Source organism: Apostichopus japonicus, chromosome 14, assembly GCF_037975245.1.
Source record: "Apostichopus japonicus isolate 1M-3 chromosome 14, ASM3797524v1, whole genome shotgun sequence".
NCBI lineage: Eukaryota > Metazoa > Echinodermata > Holothuroidea > Aspidochirotida > Stichopodidae > Apostichopus > Apostichopus japonicus.
The window spans coordinates 13,152,749-13,178,610 of record NC_092574.1 but is presented as its reverse complement, the minus strand read 5'-3'; the positions used below and the strand labels follow the sequence as shown (position 1 = coordinate 13,178,610).

The 25,862-nt window shown below is 37.5% G+C and overlaps 1 protein-coding gene across 3 annotated transcripts in view; it reads left to right on the top strand.

Moving 5' to 3' along the window:
* Positions 1 to 5,091: 5,091 nt before the first annotated feature.
* The window catches only part of LOC139980298 (rho GTPase-activating protein 7-like), a 175,483-nt gene continuing 154,712 nt past the window's right edge, over positions 5,092 to 25,862 (top strand). The window contains exons 1-2 of one of the 3 annotated variants that reach the window (XM_071991853.1): positions 5,092 to 5,178; positions 6,391 to 6,601. Coding sequence is in view for 1 of the 3 variants with exons in the window: in XM_071991852.1 (XP_071847953.1) it covers positions 12,913 to 12,977 (65 nt within the window). In the remaining 2 variants the exon portion in view is untranslated. Of the gene's footprint in view, positions 5,179 to 6,390; positions 6,602 to 12,897; positions 12,978 to 23,548; positions 23,706 to 25,862 lie in introns of those variants that run through there. The other 2 variants (XM_071991852.1, XM_071991862.1) reach the window with 2 other exon arrangements.

Sequence of the window (25,862 nt, the reverse complement as noted above, 5' to 3'; positions counted from 1 at the left end):
TTCAGTTAAAAATTAATATTTTCATGATTAATGATTATAGACAGACATTTTTCTCTCTGCAAAGCCTTTATAGTTTTGTCATAAAGTATTTTCTGGTTTCTATATCTTTTTGCTGGCAAATTAAGATGATACAGAGTACTTTACAAGGTGAATCGAACCACAAAGTTGAACTCCGTGGCTAAGAATCTTCTACTTTGATTTCTTATGAAATATACATCGAAAATTACATTGCTTGCATGATTTTTTCAGGAGAGCTTTGAAAGAAATTAAAAAAAAAGGTGGAGATTTATTGACTAATATGCCTGTACTTTACATGTATTCTGCTCTGTTAAGGTAGCATCAAGAAATCAAATATATTTCACAACCAACCTAAATCAAATCTATTCTCATCATTTTATTACTCTAAATATGTTATTACATATGATATAGCTCTTGGAACATTAATTTATATCCATATTTGTATCTATGGAGCACAGGGGGGTGGGAAGCTTCCAAAAAATGGGGGGGGACAACATCAGAGGGGCACTTTCCCATTCCACAACTACCACTTGTTATGCTATACACCCATACACACTGGCCATATCACTTCAATATGTATGATGTGTTAGTATGCTATCGATAATATTGATTGAGATTGTTTATTGTTAACGGTGCTACAAACAGATAGGGGATGCCATTTTAAAAATAGCATGTACAGACTAAAAATAAATAATTAAAATTAACAAAGGCTTAAGATATCCAAAAGACAGTTCTTCATCAAAGGGGCACATTTTATTTGCCAGTAGGGCACATTTGCCATTTTGGAAAAAAAGTGGGGCATGTGCCCCCCACCCACGGTTCCCACCCAGGCGCGTAGCCAGGAATTTGCCAAGGGAGGGGCGAAAATGTAGGCAAACTATCAGAGCCGTTGATACGGTATTGCACACTATCAGAGCCGTATATACGGCTCTGCACACTATCTAAGCGTAGCGCCACCATGTTTGGCGCGAAGCGTACAAGAAAATTTTGGCTGAAAATGTCTCCCAGATCGCTGGAAATGGCACTTCCCAGGCCTTGTAAGTTGCATCTTAGCATTCTTTCTTTTGAAATTACTAGCGATATCATAAAAAACATTAAAAAAAAAATATGCTCAAGGGGGAGGGCGCCTGCCCCCTTCGCCCCCCCTTGGCCAGGCGCGGCGGAACGGAAAAATTATTGGGGGGCTAATGTGTGGAGACTATCTAAGCGGAGTGCCACCATCGGTTGGCGCGGAGCGTACAAGAAAATTTTGGGTTTTTTCAAACCCCCAGATGGCCGGAAACGGCACTTCCCGAGTGTTTAATGCTGCGAATACCTGTTTAATGCAATTTCTCAGATTGCACCTAAAAGTCTGTAAAAACATTGTAATTGTATGTTCGATGGTGTTTTAAGAGAGTAGCTATTCCTCGTAGTGTACTCGCAAAGACGTTTTTGAGTGTAGTAAGGGCAGTGGCGGAGCTAGGGGTATAGGTCAGGGGGGGCAAGAATGGTCTGTAGGGGCGCTTTTGACACTATCTAAGCGGAGCGCCACCACAAGTTGGCGCGGAGCGTACAGAAAATTTTTGAGAAAAGATACTCCCTAGATTGCAGGAAATGACCCTTTCCGGGCCTTGCTAATTTGCAGATTAACGGAGAATAAAAAGGTGTCGTCGCCATTTTGTCGAAAAATTACACCAACAGAATATGACAAATGTCAATAGGTATATGAGCGCGCAATAAAATAGTCAATAATCGCGAATAAGTAAAAAGTAGTGAAAAGCTGAAAAGGGCGCCAGCAGTCCATTTGAGTCCGTCAGGGGTCGGGGGGCATCCGCCCCTGACTGTATATATGGACGCTCCGCCACTAAGTAAGGGGATGTTGGAGAACTGGCTGAAATGAGGCAAGTCATTGGCCTAAGACGAAGTTGTGTTACGCTTACCGGTACTCACACTCACTGCTTCCACTTTACACGAGGCGTGAAGACGCGGTTGGGGTGACAATGTGGTCTATAGCCAGGGGACGGGCCGAGGGTCCCCCAGCAATTACTAAAATTATTACACCTATATATATAGTATACGTGTGCATCGGACAGATCGACAAGTATGCATTGAAAAAAGGGCAGATGCACGTTTCGGAGCCTTGGTAAATATTGGGGGGGGGCTTATCATGCATTTGCCCCCTCAACTTTTTCATTGGGGGGGCTGAGCCCCCCAAGCCCCCCCGGTTCCGCCGCCACTGCCCTTGGCTACCCTCCTGTTCCCACCCCCTGATGGAGCACCTTAAAAACAGAGGAATTTGTTTTATGATAGAAACCTTTGTGTCATCCAATAAAATTGTGTTATATTAGCGTGTCCGCATTTTAAGCGGGAGGCTTGTGTTCGAATCCCGGTGGAGGCTGGAAGTGTTTGCACTGTTCTGGATTTTCCAACTCATTACGATTTCAATGATATATAAATAGATATATCTATCTCTCTTATAGACCAGTACAGCCCAATCATGCGCCAATATATTTTGATTCCTCCATGTCCCGTATAAACCAACGAGGTAAATGAATCTGGAGAAACTATCACACAGTAAATACGAGCGTACGCGCGTACCATGTATGGAGGGTCATGTGATGTGTTCCAGGGTGGTACTAATATACTACTCTCCCTATTACGCATGATGATTTCACCCAACTAGTACGTAAATGTGTTTGCGTGCTAAGAGCAGCAGACGACACCCGTTACCTAGCAATAACCGTGCCTGTAGCCTAACGTGATAGCTATATTCCCGTCGAGCAGCATTAGGTTCTGTTCCATGGAGAATTCAGTGGTTGCACTGAACTAAACATTTCCCCACATTTCCCATTTCTACATTCACTTATAGCAAGTAGTATTAACGTTAGGCCATATGCGACAAAGCTTGCCCCTAGAGCTGTATTAATAAGTAAGATCTATTATGTAGAAGGCCTGCCTTCATTCAAGAGAATAAGGTTGAACGTTAGCATATTAGCACTATTTCGTAGTCCTGAAGTACCAGTACCTTCTTACGCCGTTAGTTCCCATGTCCGATCCGTCTTGGTGCAAATCTTTGACGAAGTCACTAACACTGTTCTTGAACTGCTACAGAGAAATATCAGTTTGGTACCACCCTGGAACACATCACATGACCCTCCATGCATGGTACGCGCGCACCCAATTGACATGAATCCTCCAGATTCATTTACCTCGTTGGTATAAACCACAGTATTAATATGATAATAACAATGTTAAAATATGTCGCAAATTTAAAGAGCCTAATCGCCGAGCGTGAAAGGCATCTCAGAATAATGTCCCCCGTGATCAACGTAATTCTTGACTGGGCAACCAAAGATTTACCCAATCTCGATGTGAGGGGATCGGGATTGAGAGGGATCAAGTTGTGGTTTTCATGCGCACGCTTAATTTGGGCAACTAATGCGCACCCAGTTAGTATTATGTACGTGTTAAAATAATACACTGCCCCAACTTCCCAAAAGATATTCCACCTTAGACAAATATCTTTGACTTCCCCCAGACGGAATAAATGACGGAAACATGAATCCTATCATCATCGTTGATTTGTATTTATTTGTAGTACTGAAATGTGTCCTCGGCCAAAACGTCTTTCGATTTTCAACGTGCTGATGATTGACTGGTCAACTCCGACCCCTTCCCGATCCCCAACGTGGAGTCGTAGGTGAACTTTGAATGAGGAAAAGGCAACTCAACAACTGACCAGTAACATAACGGACAACCAGGCATCAAACGTTTTTTAGCTTAGATCAGAGAGTGGGAAGGAAGAAAGGTGTAAGGTAATGTTACAGTCTAAGATGGGATGAACAGGCTTTCCAAAACCTGAGGATTTTGATATAATTTCACAATGACCGAAATCCCTAATTGAGTGTCCACCGAAAGGCGTAGTCATTAGGGCTAGGTCTTTGTCGCACATTTTCTTATGAGCGTAAGTGGTAGGTTAGCCTCACTTACTGCCTGTGTGATATTCATTCTTGTTGTGGACATGTATACCCAGCATTTCCTTGCAGTGTGGCATTCTTTAGAGAACTCCGAAAGAATGTTTGTCAACTAACGTACTCTAACGTTGCTAACGTTATAGGCATGTTATTTCACGTTACTAGCCTACCCATGGGTCTGTACAGTTAGACACACACATCCACACAAAGCCAATAGGCTACAGACGTTCAGTACCATTGCCTCGCCAGGGGTGAAGAAGGAGCTTGGGATAGTGAGGGGTTTTTGCTAGGCCTATGGGTGTCGATAAAATGTAATGACCTACCAAAATGTTGAACAACACGTAGCCTTATCACCATTGGTTGTGACTTCAGGTAAGCTTGCTTTGACTTATGAAACACAAGGGACACAATGGTGATGTAAATCCCCATGTTAATTGACATTGTGAAGCGTATTCTAGTTATTGTTATTGTGAAGCGTATTCTAGTTATTTTAAATTGTTTTAAATGATTCGGGGTTGGAAGACAGCCAAACTGGTTCAAATTGGTTGAGTGCCCATTTGCATATGCTCATCTGCATATCAGGTTGGCACTCAACCAATCAAGAGTTTGGTAAGGGGTGAGTTAAAAGTTTACACCAATCGGGTTCAAGCAGGGCAGAGCGTGTGCCCTGTGCAACGCGTCTTAATTTGTTATTTTGGAATCAGGGGTTTAAGTGTTTCTTAAAGATTTATCGAGGAGTTGAAGTTTATCTCCCGAAGTCTACAGACGTAGAACAGTAGGCTCCGTAATTTATATTTACGTCTGTAGACTTCGGGCTCTTTACATTTTAATTATCTAAAGTTACAAGTTACAGTTTTATCCTGAATCAATAAAAGAAGACATATATTATGCAGTACCCGCTTTTCCTGATTATTTCACGTTTCACGCTCGGTTCTACGGTATCAGTGTAAGGCCGGGCTTACCGTTCCCGAACTACCTAAAATAAGCCTTACAATAGCAAATGATACAAGCATATGAAATGTTCTTAAAATTGATTTAGTTTTGAAATTCTAATGTACCAACTGGAATCTCTGTTTTAACCTCGTTCATACTTACTTTCATAGAATTTCATTTTATGCAGGTATGTTGCAGATGACAGAAGGTACTGGTGAGGACCAAAACTTTATGAAGAATTTATATCGATGAATATCTACAAATTTATGTGAAGGTATGACTGTATTCAGCTCCTAGCCCAACTTTACAACTACTGAGGTAAACTGTGTAGTAAATTGACTTTAATACTTCAAAACTTCCTCCACACTCTGGAGGGTTGATACCATAGGACAAAGAAGTTAGCCATTTATCTCTCTCCTGTTGGTAAGAGATCAATACAAAGACCTAAAAAAGTTGATATTTTGGTGTGCAAATTTGTCTCAGATTATTTTGAAAAAGTAGATTTCCTGTCTAACCCACCAGATGCAGTGCATGATACAGGTTTCCCAGCCTTAATTTCAAAGACAATATATCAGCAAAGTGATATTAGCTCAGTAAGATAATCAACCGAACCAACTTCGAGTAAAACAAAGGTTGCAAGTTTGACACATCTATGATGCATTGTTGTCTTCCTGTAATGAGAAATGATATTGAACCAATAGTCAATTAATCTGAAGGGCTTAGGAGAGGAGAACATGCTGCCTCTTTCACACCTATACTCTCCATCTCCAGACTGGTATTTCAAATTAAAAAAGGGTTTGGATTTTCTACCATATAGTCTGCTTTGGTTCTTCAGCCAGATGAGCATGTCATACCACAGATCTATAGCGAAATATATGTATTTTGCATGTATGATAAACTTGTATGTTACATCATAATTGCCACAAGTTGCCACCCCCCAGACTGGTCTATTTCCCTCCATTTCTTTCACCTAGTTCATGCCACCCCTTCCACTACATTGTCACCCTCTCCGCCACAACAGTAACAAGAAGTAAAAAATTAATCATAGAACAATTGCTTGTAGGTTTAAAAATTTGTGTTCTTCTCTCCACTCAATTTGGGCTGACACATTCAACCTGTTATTATTTTACATTGCAAAATTAATCAACTGAGCCTTTGTTTACTGAAGTGACTACTCTCTATTAAAGCTCACCTAAAAACACTCACAGTTCGATCATCACAGTTGTATCTATCCTTCATCTTTAATTACTATCTGTATATGAAGAAATTGTTTTCTAACTGTTATAATTTGTTTATAGACTCTCCAAGAGAATTCTAGCTGATCTTTTAGAAGCTAACATCTATATGCCGTCTTTGTTCTTTCAAAGAGTTATGTGGAAACTAGCCGTATAGTTTATAGCACGCAGTGCATCTGATTTACGAGAGATGAATAAAGTTGCCCATCTCTTTCTCTCTTTCTCCACTACTTCTCTGTGAGCATGGACAGATCAGAGTCTGATGGCACAGAAGGGAAACACAATTTTCTCATCTCTCCCGCCGTCCGTGTGTGAGGTCTAATTCGCATCTCGTAACATAGTATAATGCTTGTGGAGACTTTACGTAGTAGCTAGTACGTGCCTCGTCTGGACGAGTCTGTGATCGGTGGTTGTGGAAATAATGATATACAGAGCAGGCTGCAGCAGCTGTTTAGCAATCTGGTGAGTTAAACAATCATTTTCATACTCATTATTAGTTTTGCCTTTTATGAAATTTTGTACTTTTGCAGAGAGGAATGAAGGCAACTGCATCTATATATACATTGTTTTCAGATTATGGAAGAAAAAAAAAATTAAAAGTGTGGATCATGCAAGGAGCTGAGTATAATGTGTAGTGTATATATAAGTACCTTTATAAGGGTGTGTAGTCAATGACAATTTTTCATTGACTCTGTTAAGAAGTAACTGACAAACAGCCTGTATATTATTGAGTCAACTAGTCAAGATGAATAAATGAAATTTATACACAAGCTAGGCTATAGTGACACATGTTATCTAGTTAGCTGCCAACAGTAGCGAGGTATTGTTAGAGGTGTATAGGCGTAAGGTATGATACATTGTAAGTATAGCTGTAGAGATGATAAAGGCTACAATATATATAGTGGTAATCGCCCCTTTGGTGATAATTCCTAACTCATGCAGAATTCAAGGTTAAAACAGAAATTGATTGACACCTATTTGTGTGTGAGTAATAACGGTTTTTCAATTGTTATATCGTGTTTTAACTTTGGTCGGTGATGTTGGATGGTGTTAAAGGTTTCATTTCAAATCATGTTCAATCGGAACAGAACAGCCATGTGCACATATGCACAAGCTGTTTTTCTTTAGATTCGTACCCAGACGGTGGAAATTCACTGATTGATTTATACGCCCTTATGTTGCTGTGTGTGCGGCAGACAACATTTATAGGTAATCCTCCCATCGGCAAGATTCACAGCATACTGTCATAAATATTCTACAAAATTTTCTGTTCTTTATATTCTGTTTCAACACGGGACCAATATGTGTGCATTTGCACTCTGGTCCAAGGTAATCGTTATAACTTATTAAAGAAACTGCCAGCGTAACACTGTTAATTCTAAGCTTACAGACACCCTTAACCTCTAAACATCAAACTTTTAAGGGTCTAAACTGGTAAGTACATGATTTGGGAATTTTCATCTGTATAATGACGAGGTGATTGAAAGTTGTGAAATTACTTCATATTTGCACATCTTTCTTCATTAAGTATGAAATCATAGGATTTTGGAAAATATTGGACCCATTGTTGAAAACATGCATGCTGGGTATTTCGGTATACGTTACTTTTTCAAGTTATATGTACTAAATGAAAGTGTAAAGCAGTTTTGTAGGTACTAGTGTGAGAAATGTCAATTGCACTAATGTCAAAATCATATTTGCCCTCAACCACCCCCCCCCCCACACAACTTATCTTAGCCTTTGTATTTAAGCATATTCTCGGGTATATGGGCAAGTTTGGTTCCTTCCGTTCCACCCCTTTCCCCAACCAAATTTATCCCCAGGTTTGTGCTGCTCTCTATGTAGCAGCTTTGTATTTCATATCCATGATAAAGTTAACTTGTCTAAAGATTCCTGATATATGATAAGCAAAACCAATTGCATCTGCCAGCTTCTAAGAGGAAATGGCCTGTTCTTTTCTGCATGCGGTACTTTTTAATCTATTTGTTCAGATGCTAAATACTTGCATCAACTGCCACATTGCACATTACATCTGACTGGATCACAATCCCACCTAAACTTTAACAGTTAGAGTTGCTAGGTTCAACCTAGGTTTCAGGTTTGTTAAGCTGGTACGTTTCAACCTACTCCACCTTGTGAATATTCCAAGTGACTTGCGAGATATCTCGATGCTTTGAAGCTTTTAGGTTCTGTTTGTATAGACTATCGCCATGATCCAGAAGATAGAAAGTCTTGTAATATTTACTCCCCCAAAAATGATTCAATTTTGAAGTGATTCTACAACTTGGGTTTTCAAGAGCAAGAAAGATGGATGGCAATACACCAGATGGACCATTCTTAAGAACAGGCTCAAATGAGAGCCTTTTTTCTTTTCTTTTTTGCAATATTTTGGCCATCGTTTGAATCAATGTATTTTCCTACCAACCAGAAAGAAGCCTTATACTCCCAAGAAAGGTTAATGAAGCATTAAAACCCCTCACTATTAACCTTTATTCACATGTTGAAGCTTCAGTCGATCCAAGGTCACTGACACCCTCCAAGATTTGTTCACTAACTGGACGTTAATCAGTTGTTGGTTTTATCAATTCATTGAATCAGTCTGGCAGGCAGTAATATCACTAAATGAGCCACATGCAGGAAATTGCACACGAAATACCAGGTGGGGATGTAAACCACCAGTCCGGAAATAACAAGAAGAACCCATTTGAGTTTAAACAGCAACAGCCAAAAATTGGGAAATATCGGGACATGATCTTTAAAATTCATAAAAGTTGAAATCTTTCTTTCACTTTGGAAAGTTCTTCAATCTAAAATGTTACAACCAAATAAACTCTCCTTTCTTTTTTACACAATCGCCATTATTGAGACTTACTCAGACCAAACTTACTTGTGTTGATGTGATAATTAATATTTCATGGTATTGTCATTTCTCGACTATTTTCCAGTATTTCCTGGAATATTACCATTATTTCACCCCCCCCCCCCCAATCATAGGAAATATGCAACCCTGCTCTCATAATTTAAAATAAAGAATAAAAAATAGCAAAATTGTTTGTTGCTTATACACTGCAAACAAATTGCATAAATATTTTTGAATTGCTTTACCAATACCGAAAATCATTTCAGAAAATCCTTGTAATTGTCAGGGAGGAGATATCTGTCACTTTAACTATGACTAGCCAAGGCTTGAACCCACTACCTTACAGATGCTAGGGTCTTTTTTTTCCCTTCTTGTTTCTACATGAGACTGCCTTTTTCACTGTTTTTTTTTTTTTTTAAATCTTTTTTCTCGCTTGTTAAGAAAAGACACAGGGTACAATGTGTATATTAATGGCCATTACCACTGAGTAACAGTGCCTGTGTTGAAAAGCATAAAAATTCTACCCAATTTTCTGTGTGACTTGTCTTAATCATTGCATGGCATATTTAAATATACAGTGAAGATTTTTGCTCTCTGGGGACAATTCTAACTTTCATTAAACTTTCATGAAGTTATTCTAGCATTTGGCAGCATCTTAGTAAACTACAACACCCATCCTTTACAGGTAGCCATTAATTAATCAGAAATTGATAGTTCCATTCATATTTATATAAAGTTATGCAACGTTCAATTTGGTTCTGACAAATGTTTTGCCCAATGGATATTCTTTGTTTGAGAGTGTTTAGGCCCCAAACGAATGCTAATTGCAAATTAAGTTGATCAACAAATTTATGAATTCATTAAACTGAAATGTTGAACATTTTAAGCAAACAAGTTACACTGTCACATGACTATGTCAGTATTTCCTTAAAAAACGCTCTTAGGTATCAAAATTTGTGTTTTTCATTAAATTGCACTGTTAAATACTTTAGCTCATTGAATCATTTGAAGAACCACCGACAAATTTACTTTTTTCAGTATAAAAGTTACATATTCCGTCTTTCAAATTCTAAAGAATCCTCACATAATTATTTCCTCCCCAAAGTAGTTTCCTGTCTTTGCTGAGCCAGCATGCACTATATAGCTTACTGCAAAGCTCATCTATACATCTATATATATTATTTACTCGCTGTTTGCATCCTGCCATAACTAACTGTAATTTGCATTTTGATATCATCAAGATTTCACATCGCTGCGAATCACACTTTGCGGTTGTGTCTGTTGATTTAGGAACGTCGATAGAGTTGCATGTAACGTCTACATCCACTCGATGTCTGTTGCATAATATTTAACAAGATTTTGGGCAATCTGCCAAGAAAATATCTCCTGCGTACTTGTGTTCAGCCCTTAAATTTTTTACCCAAAATCCAGACTAGACTTCCGATGAGCCTTGGAGATGAAACAAAATTACTCGGTGACCTTTTGTCTGAAGTTTCCCTTTTCTCCCTGAAAACAGATGCACATGTGCGATAATTCACATATATGCCGTCGTCGTCGTTGGTTTTTCAGCATCTCGCGGACGACGTTTCCTCCGCTTGCAGCTGGGCAGCACTTTCCGTAGCTTGTTGAAAGACAGACTAATGCATAACAAGTTTGTTTTACAGTGGCATAATGAACAGTGTTTGATTAAACTACATCAGATTATTGTTTGACGTTACACGAGGGTTTGCTCTGCTGGAAGAGGAATCAGTTAAGTTATCGATTCGTATTGATGTCGATATTTAGCTATTGTTGTGACCAGTTTTCATGGGACTGTTTAGGTTTATTGTATATATTGTGCTTGTTTGCAACAGAACAAAAATTAGCTGAATAATGATCTATTGGAAAGAAAGTGCAAAGAGGGTCATATGTCACTACCAAAACAAAGCATAAGTAAAGAAGGCATTTTCTATCGTCAGTTGTTCAAATCATATTTTCCAAAAGGTGTGGTTTGGTTTACAGAAACAGAGATGTCTGGATGAAATACGGTATTCAGTACTTTTCAATAGAGTTGAATGAAAGGCGATGCAACCGAGTGGGCGAAGCAAACGAGTTAATTAACTACAGTGAATAACTCAGAATTAATATTTTATTGTAATTTTAGATGTTAATGAATATTCCTGAACCAAAAAATCTCAAACTGTCAGATTTTTCTTTGTTGGCATTTTTGCTAAAATCGGGAACTAATGTCAAAGCTTGTCAAAGATGTAACACAGCAAGGTTTGAAAGCGATGGGTCGACTCATATTAGGAATTTCAGGGTAGAAAATCTTATCTTCATAATAAATGTGAAGATTGGTATGTTAGTCACATGTATTTGATAAAGTCCTTCAAAGACAAACAGCTGCTAGATATTAGGAATGTTAAATAGGATTCTACATTTTGGAATAAAATAATAAAGTGACTGTTAACATGTCACTTGTTGAATGTAACACATTGTTTTAGTTCTGATATTGTCATATATTTTAGGATAGTTCCTCCGGTTTGATGAAGATTAAGTTTTCATTGGCTTCACCATATTATCTATCTGCAAGGCTCAAATACTCCTCTATTTCAATAAGCTTTTTTGTGTTTGGCTAGCAGTTTTACCAAACTCACTAATACTAAAACAAAACTCACTAATACTAAAACATGTCGCAATTTGTACACGCCCTTAGATTTCTTCACCAGGTGAATGCTTCTTTAATGAGTACTTATCCAATTTGATTCTCTTCTCAATATTTTACAGTCTAGACACTATGAAAGTAAAATGTAGATTTGAATATATTTCATACTTTTTTACCTGTACTTTTTTTGAAATGATTACTTACTAGTCAATTTTAATAGTTAACTACAGTATGGTTTTGGGATTTCAGTGTGGAATAGCATTATATAAAGAAAATCGTCAAAATTTGACAGAAGACAAGTGACGGTTATAAATCACAACGTAAGAGGTTATCAGAATTGGCGCAAATTGTAAATTGCTGAAAACATGCTAAACGTATAGAAATTTACTTTCTGGGAGAATTTGACCTTTCAAGGTTATATTCCCAGGCATTGAGGAGTGTTCAATAACACAATGGCAAGTCTCAGCAAGGAAGATCGTTGTGAGGGCAGTAATAAAATGCTTGTTGGAATTTTAGCACAGGTGACCAGTATTTTACTTTCTAGCATATTTGAGCTTATTACTGATGACCTTTGGGGAGCAAATATAGCATTATCTAGATTTATAGCAACCTAAAGGCTGCCGTGATCTGAGATAAATACTGTCAACGTTTTACAGAGCAGGTATCTTTAAAGGTCATCATATTGTCAACATTGGTAGTGGACAAAAATGTCATCATAATAAAAAAATGTGATTAGAAAGTTGGTAATGAAAAATGAAGAGTAAAATTGCCAAGGTTTCTGACCTAAATTTTAGGACGTATTGTACAGCATATTGTACCACAATGACCTGTACCATTGACCTAACACACTAAATGTGTCACTTTCATAGCCCTCTAAAGCATCGATAGAAGCTGTATTCAACTGGCGTATTCGACAAACCGCAAGATAAAATAGCACATGTATATTTCTTTACCGTGAACATTTAGAATAGATTTTGAGCTTGAAGAGGAGCAAGTTTAGCATACTGAGCCACAACCCATCTGATTGCTAGCTTGCCTTAATAATATCAACATTTTACACAAGATTTTCTAAAATGCTTTAAACAACCATCATTCATCATTATATTCACACTGTCTGTACTTTGATTTACGCCTTTAAACATCGGATTTCCATTCGCTGTTCTTTTTCTTCTTCTCCTTCTGCATTTCGTATCCAAGTGGGAGACCTTAATACCATTCATCAAAGGTGTAATTCTCATTCAGTTACCTAATTGATGAAACCTAACTACCATGAGAGGGGGAAAAAAAGAAGAAAAGGAAAAACTTGTTGCAGTTTCATTAGTCTCCGTTGTGATGTAAGTCATGGCTGCTGTCACTAAGGGTCTTCATTGTTTAAACTCCAAATCTTGTCATGTGACAATGCAATTGTGTTTTGATTTGATTTTCTGTTAAAAATCCTTTTGGCTTGTTAACATTTTGTATATATCTATTGTTTAATCCTTGTGCAGCCTTTGTTTGATCGATGCAACCATGACAACATTAAATGCATGTTGTGTAATTGACCAAAAGTCATTCTAATTTGTAACCAAAGCAAACCTCACAAACAACTACGTTTACTATACAATTTATATTTTCCAAATAAAAGAAAGAAATAATTTTCTTGTGTTTTAGAGCTCAGCAAACAAACAGAACCAACTATTATGTCATGAGTTCCAAAAAGTATTTTTTTATGTTTTGGGAAGATTCTGAATCCTCTGGAGGTTAGTCTCCATTGGATGAGATACCACTTCTCAGTTAAGGCAAACTACTTAAAGTTGGTGAGTTAGATGTCTGACCATCGCTATGCTAGAGTGGATAAAGGGCGGTGGTATCAGAAGCAATGACACCTAGCATCTATAAGGCTGTATGGGTGCAATCCTTCAAAGCCAGCCCAAGTAAGCTAGGTTTTTTATTCAGGAAAAATTCACAGATTTACCATCCAAAATGGTCTTTCCAAATTTGTGAAAAATCCAAAACAAGCTAAAACTGTTAATTGGATAGGCTCCTGGTGCAAAGTGTAAGTGACACACAATTTGTCTTCTCCCACATGCACATGTGGCTGATAAGTGTCGTAAAAATTACTACATCCCAGACTGACATTTCCTGATTGAGGTTCGATCAAGGGTGACCAGTACTTGACTTTCTGGCATTTTGCTGTTGTTTATTTTTTTTTATAGAAGTGGGAGCTAGAGCAGTGAGGTGAATGAGTGAGTGACTTCATAAATTTTTGTACTTCATTAATGTATCTAAACTGTGTGCATAATTACTGGTCATTATCGACTAATTAACCTTTAGAACAGGGTTTCTCTAACTTTATCCCCCCATGAACCCCCTGTGGATGTCAGAGTTGTCCACGAACCCCCAACTTTTCGAGACACGATCTGAGTCATTATTATACTATAATACGCATAACAGTGCTTCGTAAAAGATCAAGTTCATAGTGTAATACTGTAATGTAAAAAACCCAGAGATGAACAAATATTTATTTGGAAACTTCAAGATTAGATCAGCTCTTTATCTTCACGACGTACTGTCATGCGTACACCAACTTGACAAAAGTCATGCGGCCTGTGTCTGTTTCAAAATTCAGTTATTTATCACATGTACGGTACAGTACTACTTTGGCAACATATGCGTATGGAACGTGAAAAGAGTTTGTCGATAGGTACTTTTGTGCATTACTAAATTATATAATATATCAGACTTTAGTTCAACAAAAAGCACTCTAGTTTTGACTTTCAGAAACGTCTCACAAACCCCTGGGATGGACTCACGCACCCCAGTTAGGGAACCCCTGCTTTAGAATGATGTAAGCCTTTCCTATGCAAATATTATACAGATTTATGCATTGAAAAAGTGACCTATTTTTAAGCATACTCAAGTTTAATAGCGGTTAGGAACTAATCTTATAAGTTTCTTGTCAATTTTTCTTTCAATTCGATGCAGGCTGATACCTGTGTACTAAAAAATGGTGATTTTCGTCAAATCCGTTTCATATCGATTTCTGAGATTTATCGAATGAGAAAGGGATGTAACCGCCTGTCTACATTTTAAATCTTGCCCAAGGTTCAAGGAGAGAGTGGTTGAAATTTGACCCTGGATATAGTTAATAATTTCTTATCGGTGAAGCCATGTAGAAAGAAAGGATGGAACTTCTTAAAATAAGTCTTGGTCTGTAACGAATAAAGACAGTATTGTGAGACTTCGATGTGGATTTGTTCTTCGTTTTACTTATTTACAGACAGTTGTTTGACCTCCACCCTAGATTCAAAGTGAAATGTGATAAGGACATGCCTGAACTTTGGGTATCTACGTCAATCGCAACTAGGAATGTGATCAAAACGCCATTTTCCACATGCAACCTTCTTCGCCGTGTTGTCCTGGAGACATCCATGGCTAGGTTGCAACATCTTTCCTTGGTTATGCTTTATGCCAATGCATTGCTTGAGTTATGTACTTGTTTATTTGACTGGATTCAATGGTGTGAGGTAGTTGCTAATCAGGACCATATAGAGTTCAGTTGAAAATGTCACTTTTGAGTATGATGTTTCTAACATTTTTACGACACAGTGTAATGATAAATGGCTGCATGCTGAATTATATATTGGGACATTTTATATTTATTTCTTTAATACAATAGTTTAATCGTTTTTTTTTTCAACAGAACTTTGACAAAGTTGGCAAAAGAGATTTGTTTTTTGTTTTTTTATGATTTTAGAAACTAATCATACAATTGTAGAATAAATGAAGTAATAATGACAGCAGTGACAATTCCATTGTTATTAATATTTGGCAGTTTGACAGCACAAATGGTTCCATTAACTCACACTACTGGTCGGAAGAAATATAACACAAAGAAACAGCAAAACTTGAAAGAGAATTACCATATGGAAACTTTTGCTCTATAAACGGCCCGTTGTCGGAGAATTAAATGCTGTTGCACGCACAGGGGGCGTTGCAGTTTTCACTCTCCGAAATTGCTGTGAGAGCACTGCACACTGTACTGTGTTCAGATTAGCCGCGTAAAGGAGTACTTGACAAATTTCTTACGATGCTTTTGATTTGCTGTTGAAAAGTACAAGCCTTAATATTGACCAATCAAGACAAATTTTATATCACTAGAGAGAAGAGTCATCGAACTTTTCTTTGGCATAGGAAAGAAATTGGTTACGCAATCACACTCCCAGAAAGCACAATGCAAGCATTGAGAGATAGGGACATTTTGAAGAGGTTCACTGCTTCTGAAGTGGTTTTTACTTTTTCAGATTAAATAGTTTGTGGTTTAGTTCACACATTTTAATACGCAACGACACATCATTGTAAAGAGGACACAATATTCTTCAATATGACATAAGAAAGAGTTTTTTGAGTGCTATATTTAGAAAGTTATGAAAAGACTTAGCGCGAAATGTGCTTATTTTGTAGCCCAGATATTTGCTGTGTAACAAGATGTTTTGTGCCGAGTTCCGCAGGGATTCCATATGGGGATAAATATAGGATGTCATTTTAAGATAAATTAAGATATGTGTGCAATTACAATGTCAATAATTCTCAATGCTCACCTCAATGGGTTTCCTCTGCGTATTGAATGCAGTGATAAAATTTGGACGTCAGGAATCTCGTTTCTATTGTCTCGATTAACATAAATTTAACGTTTTTAATCATAACAATATTTCTAATAAATCTTCCTGTATGACTTGTTATATTGTATTAATTGCATTCCAGTATGTACCAAATGACACCCAATTAAAAATACACTGGTGGTGCAGTTAATCTTGCAACCACCATACTGGCCATGGTTTTGCTCAACTTGATAGACAAAGCAGCTACTGTACAATACTCTATGTTTTTCATTGATATACAGTACTGTATAATTTAAAACAGATTGATACCTTCTGCTTGAAATGTTGTCAGTTCAAGATAAACTTTAGGTGCAGTAGTGGGAGAACACCATTGACTGATGTGAGTTTATTGTACCATCAAGCAAGACAGTCCACAACTTATGGGTCGCAAAGGATTTTCGATGGGTCGCGAGTTTGTCTCAGAAATTGCTGAAAAGACTATTAACTTATCTTAATGTTGTGTGGCCGGTAATAAGTTGGACACTGAGGCCCTGTCTGCTGAGCACATGATTGCAAAGGTTGCCTCTTCAAGCCAAGATTGACGCACTTGTGGCAAGGAAACAGAGCCAACCATCACATTAGCATCAAGATTCCGGTGGTATTGGAATGTTAAATTTGGGAGGAGAGGGAGGGGGGGATGATCAATGGGCTGTGGTAGAATGCCAAACATTTTTTGCATAACAAAGCCCAAACACCTGATGATACTCAGAGGAAAAACACTGACCTATAAACCATCAGCATTAACTAATGTGATATATTCACTCTCTTTGGGATGTCTCTGTGTCAGTTTGTGACGTTACATATCGGGATGATGAAACTCATCCATAAACAAATTAGAAAGAAAGTTTACTTCAGCAACTATTCAAAATGTGGATATATTTCCTTTTACTTTCCCCTTCTCCCCCCCCCCCCCAACCCCACCAACAACTCTCCCATCCCTCTCCACCAAAGAAAACGAAAGACACACCTGTTCATTTTGCGCTATAAAGTAAGACCTATCAAAAATGGGAGGAATGCTGCCATCGTTGGAAGTTTGTAGCCACGCATCGGTTTAAAAATAGATTTCATCAAAATTTTTCTTGGTCAAAGTTCGTTATCCTCTGAGTGAACAAACTCTGTTGATCATTTGCCTGGGATACTTGAACAAGTCCTGAACCGTGGTACAAATTAAACAGCTGTTAATTGCAGCAGGGGTTGATATCATTCTCCTGGGATAGAATAAATATTCAAGCAATGCTGTTTTGCTTACCAAGAATTTAGGCAGCATAGCAACAACATCTACTTTATTGTTATTCTGCTATTTTATCTTCCTTGACACCAGAAAGCAAAAAACAAATATCCCAAGGAGTGTTCATACCATTGCATTATTAACCTGTGGAGGGGGACTTAACAATCCAGATCCTGTTCAATTGATAAGTCACTGGTCGTGTTCCGCACATCAACTCATCAAAGTTTAAGCCGGAAAGAAAATGTTGGGAGGTCCAGTTCCTGGCTGGTTTGCTCCTTTCCCCCTCCCCCCCATCTCTTAAATCCTGTGTCCTTTGAGGTGCAATGGAGGTAACCTTATGCAGTTTTCCTTATGCAGATACACCCTAATCCATTTCCAAATCAATTACTTATAAAATCTATAGTAAATCAGATTATTCGATAGAAATTTTTCTAACACAAAAAAGCTTTGATTAGTAATAGAGTAAAATTTGATGCATGTGTAACTGTGAAACACAGCATTGCTGATGTTTTATTGCGTTTCTTGCAGCCTAAATCAATTGTACAGTGGCTAGATGTATTCATCTTTCTTAGATGACTTTTAATGTGGTTTTGTTCCGTGCAGGTCATAGACCCATCGTTTGGACATGCAATCAATGGGTTACTGACTGACGCCTCAAAGTTGTACAGTACATACATGTACATCTCAATCTTAACATGCAATTGCAGTGAATTATCACAAGTACAGATTTTTCCAGACATGTCCTCTATTTTTTTGCTATCTGATCCGAGCACCTAAGTAGATTCACTAAATTTAAATTTTTCCCTAGGTTAGTTCTGACAAAGCTTTAATAAACAGAGATCGTAAACTTTCTCGACGGTGACTTTGCCATCTGTCTGTCTATCTGTCTGTCTGTCTGTCTGTCTGTCTATCAATCTATCCAGTTTCGAAGAGACCACACTGTGAATAGAACGGTTAGGGTTATATGTATTATGTAATGAACTGCAGCCAGTCAAGACCAGCTGCTTTATACATTATGTATATTGTGTATTCCTTAATATCTGATAATTAACTAAATCTATCATAGCAGCAACGATCCAACTGAGTGTTGTAATAGTCTGACGACAGTAGTAGTACTTACCATATCATGTGAATTAGAGAAAAAACCATATGTGTTTTGAAGACATTTAATTAGATCTTGTAATATCTGCGGATATAGTTGATGATCCCACGTAGATGCTGGATGTTATTTGGTGACCGTTGTTGAGGGTTCAGCTAACAAAAATTAACGTATTAATGTTGTTAGGCAGACTGTCATGTCATAAGATAGCATTTAAGCACTTCTGACAATGAAGGAAAAGTGTGCATCTTGATGATATCGATGATGTAGTAAAAGGAAAAGCAATCTCATTGATCAGATCACTATGAGAAGAACATCTAGTTGGCCTCTGTAGTAGTGTAGTGTAGTGTAGTGTAGTGTAGTGAGTGCTGTTAATGATGTCTAACATATGGTAGAAGCAGGCACGTAGAGCAAGAAGTGGCAACGGATATTAATCTAAAGGAAATATATATATATATATACATACATATATATATATATATATATATATATTTATATATTTATATCTTTTTCTCCTTTAAATTAATATAAACCTACATATATACATAGTTGGTTAGTTTGCGTCTATCCTGGCGCAGAGTGCTCTATGTCCAATGGACAGAGCGGAATATAAGTTGAGACTAGTGGAACACTAGTGTATATATATATATATATATATATATATGTATATACATACACTTTGCCTCAATATTATACTTGGCTACTATAAGTTCACTGAACCTTTAGAATACGCACCTACTTAAGTGTAAAAGAAAATTCATTACCAAAATTCCTCTCACAGGTCAGCCATAAAATTAAAGCCTCCCCATATCGGTAAGGTCTTTTGAGATATGTGTTAAACGTGAGGAGATTTAGAAACAAAAGCGAATGGGAAAAACACATTCTCATGGGAAAATTAGCACCATCTTATATTAACACTATCAGCCCGGGTAAGATTTCGCAGGTGCTAAATGTCCACAGCTAGTGAAGCGTTGTGCACGAAGCTATGGAGAGAGCTATTATGACTCGACAGAAAAATAAATCATAAATCGTATGAAATTGCTTTAGTTTTTTGGTTCTCATGATTTGTCCTTTTATCTTTAGATACTTGAGTGGAGTGATGAGCGAAGTGAATGGACGGAGAGGGAGGATGTAAAAAGACGATTAATTGTGGTTTTCTTTCATCTTTTTGAATAGCATAGCTCTCCCGTTTATTAAAAGAGATCATTGTCTTTGAAAACGAGAATACTAAGATATTCATATGACTTTGTATCTTCCTTCACTCCCCCCCCCCCCCCAAGAAGGGTCAGTGTTTTCTCTTCTCTTTCGAAAATAAACAAATAAATAAATACACATTTATGCCCGAATCGATCAAAAACAGGGAGGAATGGGCAGCAAATGCCCCTATATGTCTGTCCCTCTCTTCTCCCTCCTACCATTTCTTCACACCATTATCCTTCCCCCCCACTCCCTTCCTCAGAGAAATGAAACAGTCAATAATCAAGTAATCAACTGAATAACATCCAGATTGAACTGCAAAATATACTGGTTGTATATTTTCTTGATAAGCTTACAGACCCCCGGTCCACTTCCAAACACAGGATAATTATGAGTATCTTGTTTTGCTCCATATGGATAAATAGCCTAGTCATCATCCCATGAGGACATTGTTTAGCTAGCATGGTACATAGGATTCTGGCTACAGACTGGTGCCAGATTCATGTGAAGAGGTATGAATGAAGGTGCAAACAGTGGCCTAGCAAAGTGCAACAGGGTCCTGGGGCAGCAATAGAAATGTACCCCCAAAGGAGAGTCCACATTCACTTTGGCCCAAGCGCAGTTTGGGCTTGGATATGCAATTTATAATATTAATATTTGACACCTGTAGATGCTTGGATATGGCACTCTCAGGCCCTAAAGACTACATGTGGCCTGGCCCCCCTGTGGTGCAGGCCCCAGGAGACAGCAATGGCTTAGTAAATCCACTGGGTGTAAGCCAGGTGTTGTGATTTCTCTTTATAAGGCAAATCTTTTTTTCTGCAATGTCAGCTAACAATGGTACAAGTTTTGAACCTTTCTTTCAATTAATGCAACAAAGTAGGATGTACTCAAGTATTTACAAACATTGGAAGCATCAAAGCTTCTTTATATTCATCGCATTCATTTAAACATAAAGCTTTGTTCAATCAATGGCAGTTAGGTTGTTCCAATCTATGCGGTATGCATAAATACGGTGTGGTGTTTGTCGTAAAATGGAACATGTTGTTGTGGACCGCTCTCAGACAGTGATATCTACATACCAAATGATTGCAACATGTTACAGAAGAATAAATCACTCCGTAAGCTGTCATTAATTAAATTAATTCCACAACTTTAATAATTTTAGTATTTGTACCTCTTTGTCTACATCAAACTTATTACAAAGTTCCTGGAACAACAACTTCCACATCCCATTGTTTGGCAGCAGTTGCTTCTGACATAACCAGTGGATTCTTGAATACTCAATGATGTTCTGAAGACCTATAGGTAAACTGTTAACCAGTGCAATTAACCTATCATGCATCGAACCCCAGTGACTAAATTAAGATCTGGCTGGTGTTTGAAATCACTCTCAACATCTAGTGAGTTATGTCATTAGATAGGATCTTATGACTCATCCGGTCTGCAAATTAATTGCCGTTGACTTGTTTCTTTCTGTCACCATTTTTTTTTGGTGTCTGAGCACAATAAAGCTTATGTATCGAGAGTATAATAGGCCTGGTTGGTATGGTTGTATATGTTTATGCATGAGGAGGAAGATGGAAGGCTTTGTATTGTTTATATAATGGATATATATCCTAGCCACGGCATCATAGTGTGCCTTGAACCGCGACGTTCTCGTAAAGGTTTCATTTAAAATTTAATTACCGCAGTGCAGTATCTTACATGGCTGTAACCTTTGTCTAAGACCATCAGGGGCTAATTATGAAGTTCACACAGCATATCAAGTCAGGCAAGAGTGTCGACTGCCAAACATGTATCGAGGCTTTCAATCTGCGGCAGTTTTCGGTGGAAAGTGTTATGGAATATGATTCAGAGGTGTACATGTAATTGGCTAGTAAAATTTGTCTTTTAGTTATCACATATTAGAGGTTTTGTCTGATGATGGATAATATGACACTTGATGTACGTATGGAAGACAAAAGTTATTGCACACTGTATGACGAAACCACCATGATCTCAATATCTTGCTTCTATTAAGCTGTTTTGTTTTGTTAAAACCTGTCTAAGGTTGTTTACCTTTTGTTTGTCTGTTACAGCAAATTTTGCTGTCCCAAAAATTGTAGCAAAATATTTATATTGTGGGAGAGATGAGTAGGTTTTGGTGAATAGAACATCAGGCGTTTGGGCCAGTAAAACTTCGGGTGGATTGTAGGCCTACACTCTTATAGCTTTATTTCAGTATCTTCGTAGTGAGGGCGACACCAAATCATCATTTGAAAATGCGCCCTTTAATACCACTGCCATAACGGTTTACCTGCCTCCGGCATTTTAATAGGCTCTCGCGGTAGATCGCGGGAAATTTGAGCTGTGGAAGTGACTTTTCCACGCTCGTTTCCTTTGCTAGGCTTGGCAAATTGATTACGTAACACACAAGCTAGATCCAGACTAATAACCTTGAAAGTTGAAGAAGTGGGCAGTGGCAAAAAAGCATAGGCAGCCTTATTAAATGGCGGATTTTCAAATGTCATTTTACCTTTTCGTGGGTATATAGGTAAAATGTAATCTGAATTTGAGGTAAACAATTAAGGTAATCTGGGATGTCTCCAATGGTGATTTTGGTCGCCTAACAGAAATTTGTTCATAACACTGGAATGTTCTTTTTAAATCTTGAGAAGAAACACTTTAATTTCTCAGCAATGTGTTCATGCTTGAGTGTGTATCGTTGTTTAAAAGTAAATTAACAAAAGTATATCTCTAATTGGATTCAGTTCTCATATGAAATACTGTCAAACTTTTTCTGCTATCTCATGAATGCAAGTGTCTGCAAAGAACTTCATGGTTTAGAAGTTCTTTTCAAACTGTGGACTTTGTTTTAGGTGAGTCACACACGTTTGTGTTATAAAATGGTTGAATGGACGGTAAACCTTGGTCGTTCCAACTGACTGATCATAGCTGTAGTATGTCATGCAAACATTCAAAAGGTTTAAGTTTTCTGTGGATATGAGATTCCATGGAAACTAGTTTTATTTATTTATTTTTTGTGCATGTTCATTTGGTGGTATCTTAACAGCTTAACTTTGTCACCGCCACACCTCCTTTCTGTGGACAAGCATGGTTTCATAAAGTTGTGCAACCACAGGGATGGCCTACTGTAATACCCACAGTAAGAGGACCTGAAATGGCATGATTTTGTTGGGGTATAATATTAGTGCAGTTTTGGACCTGAGGATGATTTCTACAAGTGGCTTGGAACAGCTCTCTTTACTTGCTTTCTATAATAATCCGACTTTTACTTTGGCTTTTGCATATATATAATTGTCAATGATACCCTTAGGTGTCAAATAACATAGAAGAAACTGTGAGATAAAGATATGTACACAGATATACACATTGTATGTATGTATTTTAGATCCTCCTGCAAGCAGGAACTCGCGAAGAAGCCATCATTCATTGGCTTATCAAAGCCGCAAGCTGACCGAAGTCAGTCTCTTACATTCATATTTAACGTCCATGATTATGAATTGTCAATTGTCAACAACTCTGTAACTGGACGACATGCATTAAACTTGGAGTGACTCGAACTCGGGAACTTATGATTGAAAGGCACCGGCGTTAACCACTGAGCTAACACTCCTAGTAGACATTGCAGATCGCACACGGCATTTGAAATAATATAGAAACATTGTGAGTATTTCACAGTGAATAATTTAGTATTCAGTTTTGTGTAGCAGTTTATAATGCTCTGAAGTTTGTCTCTGTTAAAATATGACTGTTCCTGTGTAAAAAAGAAAACTGCTATACACCTTAGGACTTGTATAGCAAACAGTTTGACCATTTTGTGTAACATATTTGCGGTGCAATACTGGATAAAATTATTCACTGACTTCAAAACCAACCAACTGCAGACAGACAGGTGAGTTAATTTATCCAAAAGCAATCTTTTGCATACCTGAATCATTTTGGGAGTCCAGTTAATTTTGAGTACAAGCTAAGTAAATGGCCTTCCAACCTATAGATGAAAACAAATATGGAATATTGATAAGGTTAGAGTTTCAAAGTATATTTTCATCAGATAGGAAGTTATTCAGTTTAAGTATAGGTACAAGAATGCAATGATTACAGACAGAGCAGGCTGCATGAGGACAAAAACACTGCTAAGGTTATTGGTTCCCGCTATTATCAGACTCTATGGCCTAATACTCAATATAGACAATATTAGGGCAATAAGGGCAGCTGCAGTATTAAACTCTACATGATAACGGGTCATTACTACATAGACTTCTAGTATTGCAATTAACGTGTGACAAAATGTACAGTCAACATCAATTTAGGAAGTTGTAACAAAGTTAGGGTCATGACCTCTAGACAAAGAGTCACAGACTGTGACCTTTTAAATCATATTGTGATGAGTGTGTGATTGGAGGCCTTCTGATTGTTGTTGTTTTCAACATTAACCTTGAAAGTTAGTGCAGCAGTAGTCAGGATAATTTTGTTTCCCAATCATTCCTTTGTATAATTTTAATAATAATTCATTTTCCATTGAAGGTCTTTCTTAATTTTGAAAACATTTTCTATGATTTTTTTCAAAATAAACGATGTTCTTTTCACACCCTCAAAGATATATACTGACTTGCAAGCAAAACGAGAAAGTTAAGTTAATCTTTTCTTTTTCTACTAGGCCCTGCGAAATTGTAAAACTTCAGGCCTCGAAATCCAGGACATTTTACTGGCTATGCCAGTGGCTTTTTCTATTTGGCAGAGAAAAAAAATGTATTCAATGGCATTTTGTAAATTAATGTTGCTTTTTTATAATTCAAGGAAAATGCGAGTGGGAATTTGATTTTGGCCAACAGGTTTTTGCTTATGCAGTTGGCAATTTTTAGCAGTGGCTAAATTTACGAAATTCTAGGGCCTGAAGATTTATGTGGATTTTCGTTGATCTTATTTAGATTTTTGCAACATGTTTACATGTCACTGGTAACATAGAATGTTTCATTGTGTACATACCTCTTAGCTGATCAATCAACACATGTATTGAAAAAGGCTTTGAAGATCAATGGACAGATACCTTTGCTTTTAAATGGCAGGTAGTACTGTTTGGCCAATACGTCACTAGATTTTAGTGACAGTTATTTAGAGGCCTCCTATATTGTTACAGTCATTCTCACTTGTAAATACAAAATGATGTGCAATATTTGTGGCCACTACGTCACTTATGCCACTTTCGCTACAAGACTGAGAACATGTATTTTCCATGTATAATATTTGGGCAACTATGTCAGGACTGTAAACAGTAGGTTATAAAATGCAGATCAATAATTTCCCTTTGGTTCACAAAGTGATATGTGAATTTTTGTGGCCACAAATGTCACTATTCGAAGGCCTTTAATCAAGTCTCAAGTTCATAGTGTTTCCAGATAACAAAGCCAGGGGTGGGGGGGGGGTGTATGGAGAGTGCCACAGGCCTGCAAGGTTTGAATATGAATAATGTTTGTAATTTATATATATGTATAATATTTGTGGCCACTATGTCACTTATGCAGCCTTGGCTACAAGACTGAGAACATGTATTTTCCATGTATAATATTTGGCTACTATGTCAGGACTGTAAACAGTAGGTTATAAAATTCAGAACAAGAGAGTCTTGAGACTGTGAGTCCAGGTTTTGATTTCTATAGCACTTTTACTTTGTGAGAAACGATCCTTGTAAGAGCGGAGGGAAGCTGAGCTAAAGTGACTGGATTATATATTCTAACACGCAGACCATTAGGTGAGTCCCTTAGATGCAACACAAAACCCTTCATGGAATAAACTTGGATTCAAATGAAATGTTTTACAGTGTGATAAAAATTTGTCAAGGACAAAATTGTGTTGAATGTCACCCAAGGGGGGTACTCTTTTCGTTTATGAAGTGAAAAGAGCATGTTTTGGTTGAGTTATTAGATTTTATAAAAAGAAAGGATTGACTTGAACGTGATGGCTTGCCCTGAGGATGTCATCATCAATTTAGCCTTAAAGGAGCATTCCAGTGATTTAAAGCATATTTTAAAGTGAACTATAGCTTGAAAAT